This window comes from Chenopodium album, chromosome 2 (genome assembly GCF_948465745.1).
Source record: "Chenopodium album chromosome 2, dcCheAlbu1.1, whole genome shotgun sequence".
Classification (NCBI taxonomy): domain Eukaryota; kingdom Viridiplantae; phylum Streptophyta; class Magnoliopsida; order Caryophyllales; family Amaranthaceae; genus Chenopodium; species Chenopodium album.
Window position 1 is genome coordinate 45750979 of NC_137835.1, and position 14680 is coordinate 45765658.

The 14680-nt window shown below is 36.4% G+C and overlaps 1 protein-coding gene across 1 annotated transcript; it reads right to left on the reverse strand.

The window, feature by feature from the left end:
- Positions 1–6384: 6384 nt before the first annotated feature.
- Positions 6385–14476, reverse strand: LOC145598508 (ataxin-3 homolog). Its single transcript, XM_081654875.1, has 2 exons — positions 14105–14476; positions 6385–7330 (listed from the first exon to the last, which is right to left on the reverse strand). Exons 1-2 carry the CDS (start codon positions 14345–14347, stop codon positions 6767–6769), a joined length of 807 nt encoding a protein of 268 aa, XP_081511001.1. The 5' UTR covers positions 14348–14476; the 3' UTR covers positions 6385–6766.
- Between the last annotated feature and the right edge of the window lie 204 nt (positions 14477–14680).

Sequence of the window (14680 nt, forward strand, 5' to 3'; positions counted from 1 at the left end):
TAGAGCAAGACACTAACTCATATGACACTAACTGAGTAACACGAGTAACCCCTATAACATTGAACGGGTAACCTCTGTAACTTTGAAAAAATAAACCCCATAATAGCATTGTGTGGCCACCGACATAAAAGAATAAGACCCTGTTTTTGAGTTTTTAAGCAAAGCATAGAATATCATATTTCAGCATAGCACATCAGGTATCGGCACATTATTAATACCATTATTATTAATACTCAGTACAACAAAGATGATTAGGGTTCAACATAACCGACCAGTCCAAAACAGACCATTACAGCTCAAGTTTAAATTACAACATCAAAATGAACTTTCCACATTTTAAATACGGAGTATATTTTTTCTTATATATCCCGTGCATTTTGCACGGGTACACTCTAGTATCAATTAACACTTAAAGCACTTACTTGGATGCCTCGTATCTCTTTCTAATAATAAAATACACACGTCAGTAACTTCAAGAAAAATAATAAAATCAAACAATTAAATTAATTAATTGAAATAGAGATTTGGGACCAAACCCTCAGAAATATCAAACCTTTCACGTCTAGGGCGAAGGCTACTTCGAATTTGGCTAGGTGTGTCTAGATCTTGTGAATGCGGAATTTTGTTTGAAAAGGTTGGTTTAGAAAAAGAGAAAGAGAATCGAGAAATTCTTGATGAGAGTTGGTGAGAATTGACGGAGGTCAAACGACGCTATTTATAATGAAAACAGTTTGGATTAGATAAAAAAGAATCAGAGTTCGAAAAGGAATAAAACACGTCACTGTCGCCATAACAGGGTCTGTCTCCAAGCGAAAGCCTGACGTTCGGCGCTGCAGGAGATTTTTCCACACGTTTTCTATTTTTTAATAAAATTAAATCGTAAAAGTCTGTACGAGGGGTAAAATCATACTTTCATTTAAAACACTTCTTTTATTCCAAATAAAACTCATAAAACTTAATTATCAATCCTAATCCCATTAGGATTCAAAAGAACAATCTAGAAGACTATAATCAATCCTAATTGCATTAAGAATGATAATTCATAATAGGCCCTCTTCTAGATCATTGGGCCGCATATAAAGATCAAACCGGGCCTAGTTTAGTAATTTGGCCATAACTTCCTCTTTATTCATCAGAATTGGGCTTATAATATATCGTTGGAATGCTCTTTTTGATTTCTATCCAACTACACTATTATTGGACCCTTGTTATAGAACAAACTAAAATGGATTGGATATTTTCATAAAATAGAGTGCGTTTTTGAAAACATCAAGAAGGGTTTTTAATAAAAACAACCGCAACACTAGACTTTCCACACTTTCACTTCATTCGATTATGATTCGACACGAAAGGTATTCATCACCGGGTTTGGTTTTGGGGAGACACAAATGGGTGTCTACAGGTAGTGACTGATGCAGCCAATCAAAAGCGGGTAAAGTACGAATCCAGTTGTCGAAAAATTGGATATGGCTTCCTTCCTTTCTCTTTCTCTTTCTCTTTACTTGGGGAGTTAGAAAAGGAGGATGTTGCATTGCTGAAGCGAATTCAGAATTTCTCAAAGACTCAAATTATTGGGGCATGTGTTGCAGCTCATATCTTCACTAGGGTAGGATTTGCTACAACTAGAGGAATGGGGGGCTCAGATTGTATCTCGGCTTCCCTCTAATTTTTTGTAGGTTGTATGACTTTGTCAATTTCTGATACTTTAGTGGTAGGAAAGGTTTTGGAGTTGATTTTGGCAGGGGGCCTCGTCTCGGACTCCATGTCAACGTTGAGAAAACGGAAGTTTTCTGGCCCTCGGAGGACCCTTGTAGCCGTCTTGTGGGTGTCTTTCCTCCAAACATTGGTCGTCCTATCCATGGCGTTAAGTTGCTGGGTGGTCCTGTAGTGCTGATTCCTCTTTCTGTGGTGAGCTTGTTACGCAGAGAGTGTCGAAGACCATTGGGCTAATGGATGCTATTGCTAAGCTCGATGATCCACAATGCGAGTTGTTGCTTCTTCGTGCGTGTACTAGGGTTTCGAAACTGTACTTTGCTATGCGCACTTGTCCTCCTCGTCTTTTTGAAACGGCACAGGTTTCTTTTGATGTGGCCCTTCGGGCTTCTTTGGAGCGCATTGTAACTGCTTCGGGCCTGGTTTTGGTGATTGGCAATGGCTTCTTGCCACTTTACCTTTTTCTTATGGTGGTTTGGGTGTGTATTCGGCGGGTGATGTTCGGCACTATGCTTTCCTTGCGTCGCGTCTGCAGTCTTTTGGTCTTTAGGCTCCGCTTCTTAGCAATTCTGGTATTGTTGGTCCGGGTCTGGCCTTCAATGGTGCTCTTAGTCTTTTTAACAGGACTGTGGAGGCTGACCTTATGAGTAACCCTAGTGAGATCGCTGCCCCCAGACTCATGAAAAAATTGGCAGATATATATTTCACGAAGGTCACTGCATCTGCGGATTCCACTTTCTCCTTATCAGCGCATCAGGTTGCCTTATAGAAGTCCCAACAGGGGGATTACTCTTCGGCCTAGTTGCGGACGGTCCCGATATCGGGTTTGGGCCAGACTATGAATGGTAAGACTTACCGTAGTGTTCTTTGCTACCGGTTGGGTATTCCATTGTTCTCCGTTTCAAGACCGTGTTCTGCTTGCTCAAGGGTTTTTTATGGGGATATTTATGGGGATCATGCAATGTCTTGTGCTGGGATTGTGGGTATTAAGCATCGGCACAACATTGTTCGTGACACCCTGGTTGATATATGTTTTCCGTCTAGGATTTCTGCTCGAAAAGAGATTAACGTTGGGTTGATAGGAGGGAACGACGGGGCTCTTCGACCAGCAGATGTGTTGCTTTATTCTCGGGATAGAGGCCTTGATGTATGTGTTGACTTGACGGGGTCTTCACCTTTAACGCAATCGGGGTTGTCTGACTTCGTTCCTGGTCGTGTTGTGTCGGCAGCGGCTCAGCGGAAGCGAAACAAGTATGGGGCGCGTTGCAGGGCTATTGGCTATGGTTTTCTTCCTTTCTGCTTTTCTTCGTTGGGGGAATTAGAGAAGGATGCTATTGCGTTGCTGAAGCGGGTTCAGGCGTTCGCTAAGGCTCGAGATATTGGTGCTCGTGCAGCTGCTTACATCTTCAGCAGGATCGGGTTCGCTATAGCTAGAGGGGTGAGGGCCCAGATTGTATCTCGGCTCCCCACCAATTTTTTGTAAATTGATTGACTTTGTAGGTTTTTTGAAATTTTTATAATAATAATAATAATAATAATAATAATAATAATAATAATAATAATAATAATATGAGGCTCGTTGTCAGGAAATTGGATACGGGTTCATTCCCTTCTCCTTTTCTTCGTTTGGTGAATTAGAGAAATAGGTTGTTGGGTTGCTTAAGCGAGTTCAGAGGTTCTTAATGACGGAAGACATTGGAGCACGTGCTGCAACCCATATTTTTACTAGGGTAGGCTTTGCTATAGCTAGAGGAGTAGGGGCCCAAATTGTATCTCGGCTTCCCACTAAAACTACTACTGCTATTTCCTAGCTAGCTTTACTACTTAGTATAAATTAACTTTTATTGAAACTAGTTATCATTGCTAGCTTTACTACTTAGTATAAATTAACTTCTAAATATATTAGCCCACTATGCTTCACAATATTAGTTGTTTAATAAGAAAGCTTTGACCAACAACCGAAATAATTAGGAAGCTTTACGAATACTGAAATTAGTCGGCAATGCAACTTCTAACGTTCTCAGTTTCCGACGTTATCAAAGTGGCTAACCCTAACCCTACCTTCCTTCTCTTAGATTAGACACAATATATATATATATATATGTATACATATCTAATTCGTTTCCTATCTTAGATTGCAATCCCTACTAAAACAAGTTAAATTGTGTTTATGATGAACTTTTAGGTAGAGAAATAATTCTTTTGAGATATTAGGCTCGAGAGGTTAATGTTCTCTCTTGGAAATAAACATAGGGCATGTTCTCTTCAGCTTATTTTCAATTCAGTTCAGCTCCTAATTTACTTATCTCATAAAATATTCAGTTTTGTTAATTTCAGTTCTATTCAGTTCAGTTCAGTATATCAGAATAGGCCCTTAGACTAGGGATGGCAACAGGACGGATTTGGATCGGATGGACCTTCACCCGCATCCATCCGCACCCGCCATCCGCTCCACCCACCACCCGCTTACCCCATCATACGCGGGTGAAACGGGTGGATCGGATGCTAAACGGATGAAAGCTATTAAACTTGCAATGAAATTATAATTAATCTCACCAACTTTTTTAATTATCTTTTATTATTTACAATGCTATACAAATTTAAAATTAGGCATAAAAGTTGAAGTTTTTAGATCTAAAGTTGAAAACATCAAAAACGTTAATACAGAAGAAAAAATAAAACAAATTTCAGAGCTACTACTTATTTGAAAATTTTGAATGGAACTATGTACAAATTAAATACATATCAAAAAACTAACGATCTTTAATAAAAAAAAAAAATGGTTAAATCGAAACACACAAACATAGAATCGATTCTTGGATTATAGATTTATAGATGGTGTGTCAAAAGAACAAATTAAAATAGAGAAATTAAAAAAAAAAAAAAAAAAAGGTATAAAATTATACCTTAATCGCTGGACGTGGTGACTAAGGTGAGATGGAGTCGCAGGTGGAGGTGGATTCGCCGGTGAGGGTAGAGTCGCCGCCGGTGAGGGTGGATTCGTCGGTGAGGGTGAAGCCTAAAGAATGAAAGGTAGAGAGAGAGTAGACTGTAGAGAGAGATTGAAAATGAAAGAAGGTGGCTGCTTGAAATTTAGATTAGGGTTTATTTAATTTCAGGGCATATATTTTTTTTATTATAAAAATTAAACGGGTGCATGATAAACGGGTGACGGATGACTAAAAGTTCCACCCGAATCCGACCCGATCCGTCATCCGTTTCATCCACCACCCGCCTTTCATCCGTATAAGTTGGGTATTCATCCATTTAATTAGAGCGGGTGGAGCGGATTACTAGATATCCATATAAAATTGCCATCCTTACCTTAGACTGTAAGATATTAAGACATAAATTACATTGATCTATACAATTTGTACTTTTTTTATATTGTTATAGTTAATAGAAAAATTAGGAAATAACTAATAAGGATCTTTGTTAGATAAACATATTTAAATTATATTAGAGTATAATACATTTAATTATTTATTGTGGTGCTAATTTTAATTTGAGAAATGTACATGTATCATTACCCTTTGTTTCAAAATAAATGCCTCCATTTGACTTTTTTACACTATTGACTTAATCCACATTAACAAATGTTGGAGATTTTTATATAAAAATATATAGTTATGAGGCTAATGGTTAGAATCGCATCAATGTACATATAGTTTCCATATATCAACTTATCATGGTTTATACTTATTGATAAATGTATATATTTTTGTTCAGGTTCATATGTGCCTAGTTTGATTAGGAAATCTATTTTAAGACATAGGGGGTATTCATTATGTTTAGGATTTTAAATTACATGTATTAGTATCTTATTATATTTAGGACTTAAAAATCATTAAACAATTAAGGTATGTACGTAGTAAAAAAAAAATACTATCTCTGTTCCACACTGTATGTATTGTGCAATAATTGGTTTTTTTTTTTTTTAATTAACATATTTTGAAAATAATTTTATGTATGTGAAGGTTTATCAAGAATAAAACATAAATAATTGTTAAATTGCCCATGCGTCATCGAACCCATGAAAGTTCCTACCTCGCTTTCAGCGTGTGAGCTTTGGGTGTATAGCGTGTGCAAGATGCTCTGATGCTGTGTCTGCTATTGCTGCTACTTGCTAGCATGGCATGAGTAAGGGTTAATGTTGTCGAGCAAGCATTGCTTGCTACTGCTTAGGTTTTCCGTGAGTTGCTGCAGTAGCCGAAGATTTAGAGAATGGGATATTGTGCGCCTATCGTGGGATATATAGAGTGATTTCTTATTTAGGGAATGGTGCATTTATTCAAAGACGACATTTGAGTGAGGCAAATGATACACTTATTCCAAGGATGATAATAAATAAATAAATAAAATAAAATAAAATAAAAAAAATTGGTTGAGCCGAACATTAGTACAAAATCTTGTGTCCAAACTCACACAAGCGTCTACCTTATTACAATTTTTCTAAGCCGAACTCAAATTTCAAACTTAAAATACGTTTTAAGGGTAGCCTTAAACTGCACTTTTTTTTCAAGCCGACCAATTAGGTCATTAGGCTAGGCCATTGTTGATCACCATTAACATATTCGAAAACTGTAAATTAAGGCAAGTGATGCACTTATTTAGAAATGGAGTGAGTAGCTTCTTGTCAATCGAAATTTTATTATAAATACAAAATAAATATAAATAAATTAATTAAATTGCTAAGATTGTTAACTTCAAATGCACCAACAAATGAAATTAATCAGAAATGCTACCAATTACATGCTGTGGTTTCAATTCAAAAAGAAAGTTGCAAGCAAAACAAATATATCACAATTACTTGATATTACACCAGGCTGGAAAGGAGGATTTTTTTTTTAAAAAAAAAATTTACCTCTCAATGGAAATGTTTAGACGTTATTAGTCACCCGCCACAAAAGCTTATGCAACGTATATCGTTCAGTAAGATATGGAGGAACCAACAAATGCATAAAAAAGATGCACAAACGCTTTATGCATGGGAGAGCTCAGGCACCCAATGGAAACTTCTGGAGCAGGGGGTATTTTGATATGTAGCATGCACTCAATTCGATTTCTCAGTAGAAGGGACACTAGCTTCTGAAATGGGTACGGCAGGGGTAGAATCCATTAAGCTGGCAGCTATAGCAGCTTTTAGATCTTCATCCTCCATGGCAAGAAGTTCTGCCTCAGAAAGTGATGAGAATTGATCAGAAGTCTGCCTCCTAACTGGATCAACTTCACGTGATGATTCACCCTTTGAGTTGCAGGCTTTTAGTATCCTCACACAATCTTCAGGAGTCAGCCACTGACCAAAACCATTTGAAGCTTCGGATGAAAGAGGACACTCCTTTGGGAAGTTTCCTCTCACAAGGAAAATACTCCAGCCAGCTCCTTTTAGCGAGTCAAGATATGCAGAGAGGTAGAATTTGGAAAGCTGCTCTGGAGCTGCATAAAGGCTATCAAAATTATACCACTCTCCATTTACCTTTCGAATGGTAAACCAGTGATCCTGCAAATGACATATGAAAGCATTTTCCTCTTCAGGGTCAATTTGAGCTGGCTCTGCTACTGGTGAATCTAAAGGAATGACCTGCAAATCCCACACTTCCAAGGCTTTCTGCAAGACCTACATTGTGTCAAAAACAAATCAATCAATCAATCAAATCAAAGCCTTAATCCCATAAGTAGGGTCGGCTACATGAACCAAAAGTGATTATTCCATATAGTCATCCACAATTTTCCTCCATCTATTACGATCAAATACCTCATTCTCATGCAAATATCAAATATCAAACCACATGAAAATAGGCAGGGAGAACAGGACTGTCACAGCATTCTACAAAGTGTGCTCCCTGTGTTTAGGTTTTCCCATTGTGTAATATTCCATTTGGAGAGTGAACTTTAATGAATAACCATCAATATACATAAGAAAAAAAACATACTCATGAACTTTTTAGATTCGTTCAATGTATAGTTTCAAAATATCAGCTTTTCATAATACTTAATTACATAGTTAAAAAAGAATGATCAAAATTATGCATTGAAAACTGTGAAAAAGTCAAATGGAACAAACATTACCAGAATGAGCAGTATGATACTATATGGACATAAGGAAGTGCATGAATGAATTTTATAACATAAGAATATGAAACAAAGTCGTTTACAATTTGGGCATATTCCTTATGCAGTTATGCAATTATAAAAAGAATTATAAGGTGGTACTACTGAGGTTTAATAAAATGCATGAGGCACCACATGGTTCTAAAAATTCAAGGGGATCCCTCTTGGGGTCCGAAAAAAAAAAGTGTTTAATGATAAAGAGATGTTAAGTTGCCTAAGTAACTGCTAGGAACTGACATAGCTGACAGCTAACAATGGCAGAAAAATTAAGAAGAAAATGATATTTTATTGATAAGATGAGAATTACAATAAAATGGGATGATAATTCCACTTTCGCGAGGTGGATGCTCTCCTTATATGAGCTATTGAGAGGCTCACATCTCTCCCAATAACAAACCAGTCAATATTCAACATATCTTTCGTCTTCCTAATGAGGCCTATTTATAGACAATCCCTTGTAACAAAACCTGTAGCTTATTCCCCAAGTCACTACAAATAGACTATGCCTAACATACCCTTCCCCTAAATATATATTGATTTCTTGAACCATGGTCTTTTCCTTTTCTCACTACTAAAATACAAACATCCTCAACCCCACTCCCATTCATCACCACAGCCATCAACTGAACATGGCAATTCCATTATTGTATCCCCACCCACAACTCTCAAAGCTGAAACATCACCTCTCCATCAAAATCCAACCACCAAAGCCATCAAAACCAAACTACCTCTGGCAGCCACTGTCATCATATAAAAAAAATTAATAAATCTATACTTATATATTAAAACTTGCACCACCAACAAAACACAAACTCCTGCTGCCGCACTTACACCATTGCAACGGAAAACAAAAGCCACATAACAAAACAAGTCTGTGAAGAGAGGGAATTTGAAAAAGACAAGGAGAACCAGCACACTATCATCCTAAACTGAGTGTCATATCCGCAAATGTAATAACCATGACATTGGGGCTTTTGAGAGAAAGAGAGAGACAAGACTTCCTCCGGTATTCTTCTCTGGCACAAGAAGCTTCCTCCGGTATTCTTCTCTGGCACAAGAAGCTAGTCTTCTTCGACATTTTCCCTATTTGGTGTGTTCTACATTTTTCTTTCTTATTTTATTTTTGTTTTTGCTGTTTTAAAAATGAGGATAGATGGGAAAGAATATACATGACTACATTATGAGCCCTAACAGATGCATTTGGTCAAACATTTACAAACAGAAAGTAAATATATATACAAAATAAATAATACAGTAAAAATAATTTGGAAACTCATTTTAAAGTAAATATATATACTCCTTACTATTTTCAAACTTCATAATTTTAATAAAAATAAGCTGTACAAAGCTTATTTTTTGTAAAAAAAATTGTCCCTGGGTACATTTCAAGTTTTGGATCCTTTGAAAAAGTTTTCCTGAATCCTTAATTTTATTTCTCCTGTCTAATCAGATTGGATCCCTACTTGAGTCCGAGCACCTTAGCTTATAAATGACAGGTACTCCTATATTCAAATTCCTCCGTAAGTAATTAACCTAAACACAAATCTTGTACAGTTGTATTGAACTTTTGCTTCCATGCACATTTAAAGTGGTGACCTTTATATTTATACAACGGCCTTAAAAAAAATCTTACAAGAAATCGCAGATTATATGAGGGAGCATTAGACTTAAGGGGCATTTAGTTGGGCTTCTTGTTGTTTGTTTGGATTTCTAAACATGTAAACATGGAACCTGATACCTAATGGATTCTAACTCCACCATATCCTCCTATAATCTTATACGCATTCCCCCTCCCCATAGGTTTCTTATTCCAATTCACCCTAGATACACAAGAATCAAACTACAAGCAGGACCAACGCATCCAATTGCCATTCAGTTATTCCTTCTGTGGCATATGTAGACTAATAGATTATGGTTCAAATTGGTTGATTTAATTTTGGGATATTCTACATGGTGGCCTCTAATTATTGCACTTTTTTTTTGTCCACTATGCTTTTGTTTAAATCTCCAATGTGCCATTATATTTGTTTTATGGTTAACTTTAGGTGCTTTATGATTAACCATTAAATGAAATAAACAAAATTACTATTTCAGGTGGGAGGGGGTGGCTTCAGGAGTTCAAGGTGAGGTGGATAGTTTCAGGAGGGTGAGGGGGTGGGTTCAAGGTTGATTTGGATTGGGTGGGTGGGGGTGGTTTTGAGATGAAGTTGGATGGTTTTGGATGTCGGTGTTTGGGGAGGGGGGGTTTGGGTGGTTGGGGGAGATGAAGTTGGATGGTTTTGGATGTGGGTGTTTGCGCGAGAGGGGAGGGTGCAAGAGTTTACCAAGAGCCTTAATACTTTTTTTTTATTTTTTTTTGGGGGGGGGGGGGGGGGGAAGGGGGGCAGTACACTTTAATCAGATGGTGGTGGATAGATATTATGTTATGATCCGAACTAGTGTGTTAAATAAATTGATTTTGCACTTTTTTTTTTTTTTTTTTTTTTTGCAACTTTAGTTAATGTTTCAACGAGGTAGAGGGAGACTGAAAATGACTTGGTTGGAAGGATTTAGGAAAGATATGAAGCAAATGGATTTGCATGAGGATGAGGTATTTGACCATAAGGAATAGAGGAGGAAGATTTTCATGGATGAGTATGTGAAATAATCACTTTTGGTCTATGTTCACCGGACTCGGCTGAAATCTCGGAGTGTCCGTGTTGACACGACACGACGCGGATTCGGACACGAAATTTTGTGTCAGATTCGGAGAGAGGGGAAGGGGAGAAATATAGCTGAATTTTAAAAAAAATGCCTAATTTCTCAAGTAAAGGAGAAATATAGCTATGGATAAGTAAGAAATTTGAGTGAGCAGGAGGTTGAAGAAGAAAGGCAGTACAAAAAAAAAATCAGAAAGTCAAAGTGTCAGTGCTCAACAGTTGTATTCCCCCCCTTGTATTGGTTTTTATTTATTTTTAAAATCCCTTTTTACATTTGTGACAGTTATGTCCCTCACTTTTTTACCCCTTTATTTATTTCTCTTGTGTTGAGTTACTGGGTTACTTTATACTTAAGTACTTCATCTTTATTTTATTTTTTTTATATATAAAAACCCAAATAATAAGTGTTATTGAGTTATTGTCATAGTTTTAGCATTATATGGTACTCGTATAATTTTTTTGAATATTCATGAAATATTTAAATATTTTGTAATGTATAATTTTTTTGCAAAAAATGAAAATGCCGTAACACTGCACCTGTGTCAAAATATAGGACAGAGTCCCTGTGTCCTAAAACTTTGGAAATTGGCAAATCGGACACTCGGACACGTGTCCGCGTCCGACGCACGTACCCCAGTCCATGTAACATAGGATCTTGCTAAAATGAAGGCTAACGTGAATCTTTTTTCAATTGGGCCAAAGAAGCAACATGATGTGACCAAGAGGCTAATTCTTTTAAAGGATCTAATGCACTTTTAGAAGGTATTAATAACTCTAATAGAGACTGCCAAACAAGGAAATAAACAAGGAAAGGTTCAATAACTTTGATTGGAAAGAAAGAAGCTTATCACCAAAGATGAAGATGTGCAACAGTTTACTTTCGACGAAGATGACGGATGCCACGCGCCAATGTGGGTCCCAGAGGCCGGCTCCTGGTCACCGAACTGAACCCAGCTGGCGTGTGTCACTTATGACGGCGCGTGTCACTTATGACGGCGCATGTGGTGGTGTGACAACGACGAAATGAAATAAAAGATTTTTCATACTTAGTTTTTTCTAGAGTTTTGCTAGCAAGTTTTTACTTTTCCTTGGTTTAAGTACTTGGGATAAGTTTTATTTTATGTTATTTAGTGATATAAACTTCCTAGGGTTGTTAAGAAAGTTTTTAGTTAATTAGACTTTGTTTAGGATTAGTTTTCCTATTTTGATTAGAGGCAGTTATTATATTCTAATTAGGATGCTTGGAGCACAAGGTTAGGGGTTTGTCCTAATCCTTATAGAAGTAGAATTAGTTGCCTCTTATGCCTATAAAGAGATACTTTTGTGGCTTATAGACATGAAATATTAAGATTAATAAAATAGTTTTTGGTTTAACATTGTTTGAACTTTTCTTGCTAGTTTTCAATTCAAGGAGTTGTTTTGATAATTAGAACGTTCAATTCTTAGTTCTAGGAGGAGTCTAAGTTTTGTTCATCAAAATACTTAGTTCTAGGAGTAACCTAAGTAGTTTGAGTAGTTTTGAATTCGTTCCAGGAGTGGTCGGAACACAAGTAACATCCGATTCGTTGTTCTTAATTTGTTCAAGTTTCTAGAGAATTCGAAAGGCTTGTGTTACTTGTTTGATTTTAGTTTCTTCAAGGGGTTTAAATCCACATCACAACACGTGTTGCAACAAGGTAATAAGAACTAGGTTCTCATAACCCTCTTTTATTTATTTGAGACTTTACATTTTCTGGAAGTTGCATTTCATCCTATTAGATGTTTAAGGCTAGTGTGTAGGTTAGATTTTAGCTTGAATTAGCATTTTGCCTAGCCGACAACCATGCAGAACAGCTTTGTTGGTCTAGTGTGGGATGGTTATACAAATTCCCTACTGCACATTGAATTTTTATACAGACATATAGAGTAATCATGTGTGCAAACAAATTCTCAAGCTACTATCTTCCAAAGCCACAACTGTTGGCCATGATTACTCAATAATTTCCAACAAGCTAGTCCCTCCTACAGTAACTTAAAGGTTATTAGGTTTTGTCAGCTTGTGGCTTGCATTATACTTTTTACAATGATCATGATAAATTTCTCGTCCCTAAATCTATCTGTCAGGACAAAATAGAATTTCCTCGCCATTCAAAAGGAGACTCTGATAATTTCTTTTTTCAAAGAAACTCAATATGTATCTCATTGTCATTGCACAAGAACAGTCATATCTAAATTTCGCCCCAATGTTAAATACAAGAATGCTACATAATTACGATTAATTCAGATCGGACTACAAAACTTGTCGGATAAGACAATCAGCACATACCCCAACTGAGCACATCATATATAACTAAGGGTGAGCGTGGCAGGGTACCCTATAAAAATCTCAAGACCCGAAACCGGAACCTGTTGAAACAGGTTCTTAAAAATAGGACCCGGAACCGGAACCTGTTCCTAAAAATTGGGTACCTTGTCTTTCAAAGTAAGCTTAATAGTTACTTGTTTGTCTAGAATATTTAATACTACGTACAAAATTACAAATACTTATATTAATACCATTAATTAAACCTTTAATAGTAAGATTTAAAATGAATAAGGGGAAGAGAAGTAGGTCAAAGTCTTATATAATTTTAATATAGGGCTTTTATACTTCGGCTTAAATTATAGGGTCTGGTTACATGTACCCTATAGAAAACTTATACTAACAGGGTACCCTACATGTTCCGGGTCCAAAATTTTACTGCCGAAACCGAAACCTTTGCAACAGGTTTCCAATTTTATTACCCCAGCAGTTCCGAAAGGTTCTGATTCCAAGCAGGGAACCCTAAATTTTTGCTCACCCCTATATCTAACCATGTCCACGTATTAAGGTTTTGCAACAGTCACAATGTAGGTATTAAATAATCTTAGATACTAACACCAATCGATGCACCCAAGCCTAGAACTAGCTAAATCCTAAAAAATACGAACACCAATAATTTCACACTCGAACGACTCAATTCCATTAAATGAACAAATTTAGATATGAGATTCACACCAAAGTCAGAGTGTACTTCAACATTAAGCTAAGAACCCAAAGATGGCTTGATTATCAATCACTGCACGGTGCACACGTCACACGATGCATGAAACAGTGATCCAACTCTTAACTTCTTATGAAGACAAAAAAAGTTGTATCCTTCGTAACCATTTACAGTAAAACAAAAGTTATAACCTTAAAAAAACCAATTACAGTAACGAATTGCTAGAACAGGATAAACACAACAACATATAACAAAATCACGAAGCATTCCAATATAATTTCTCAGGTTCGGACTATCCAGAGATCAAACTTCACCATTATAACATCAACATACATTTTTATTTTTCAATCACAGAATAATTTACTTAACATTGTTTCAACGGTACCCAAAAAAAAAAAAAATAAATAAATAAAATAAAAAATAAAAAATAAAAAATTTAGCTGAAACTCAATCAGAACTGAAGCCAAAAAGTTGAATAAAATCTGAGATAAAAGTCAATATCCCCAAAGTTGGGATTATTCAAAAATGGATAATTGGGATTAATTAAAGTAAATGGCCTAAAGTCCGGATTAATAATACCTGAATGCTAAAATCGCCACCCAAAGAGACGTTATGGGACTCAGCAGAAGCGAAATCACCAGCACCGACAGTATTTTGAGTCATCATCTGTCTTTCGGTCTGATCAAGATCGGATGCAAGAGCGGCCAAATCGAACTCAGAAAAGAAAGGTCCTTGTAATACTGTATTCACGCAATGAACTGCGCACAGCTTTCCTTCTTGGACTTCGTGATACAGCATTCCTCCATTGCTCGGACCTTCCATTGTTCGGAGTCTTAATTTTTTTTTTTTTTTTTTTTTTTTTTGACACTAGGAGTCTGAAATTAATTTATCACGATTATACAATTGGGAAACCCTATACTGAAAGGAATACAGGAATTTTCACTTTGCTTGGATTTGTCTTTTGCTTTTTCTACTTCAGGCCTGAATGTTAATAAAATGTACGATGAGCGTATCAAACAAGAACGCACGTGAATATATTATCACTTTATTTTATGGTCAAAGTTTATAAAAGTTGACTCAAATTTTCAAATTTTTGCAATGGGGCAAAAATTTATAGATAGAGGGAGTACGTGTTTAAACTGCCGCAAGACATAA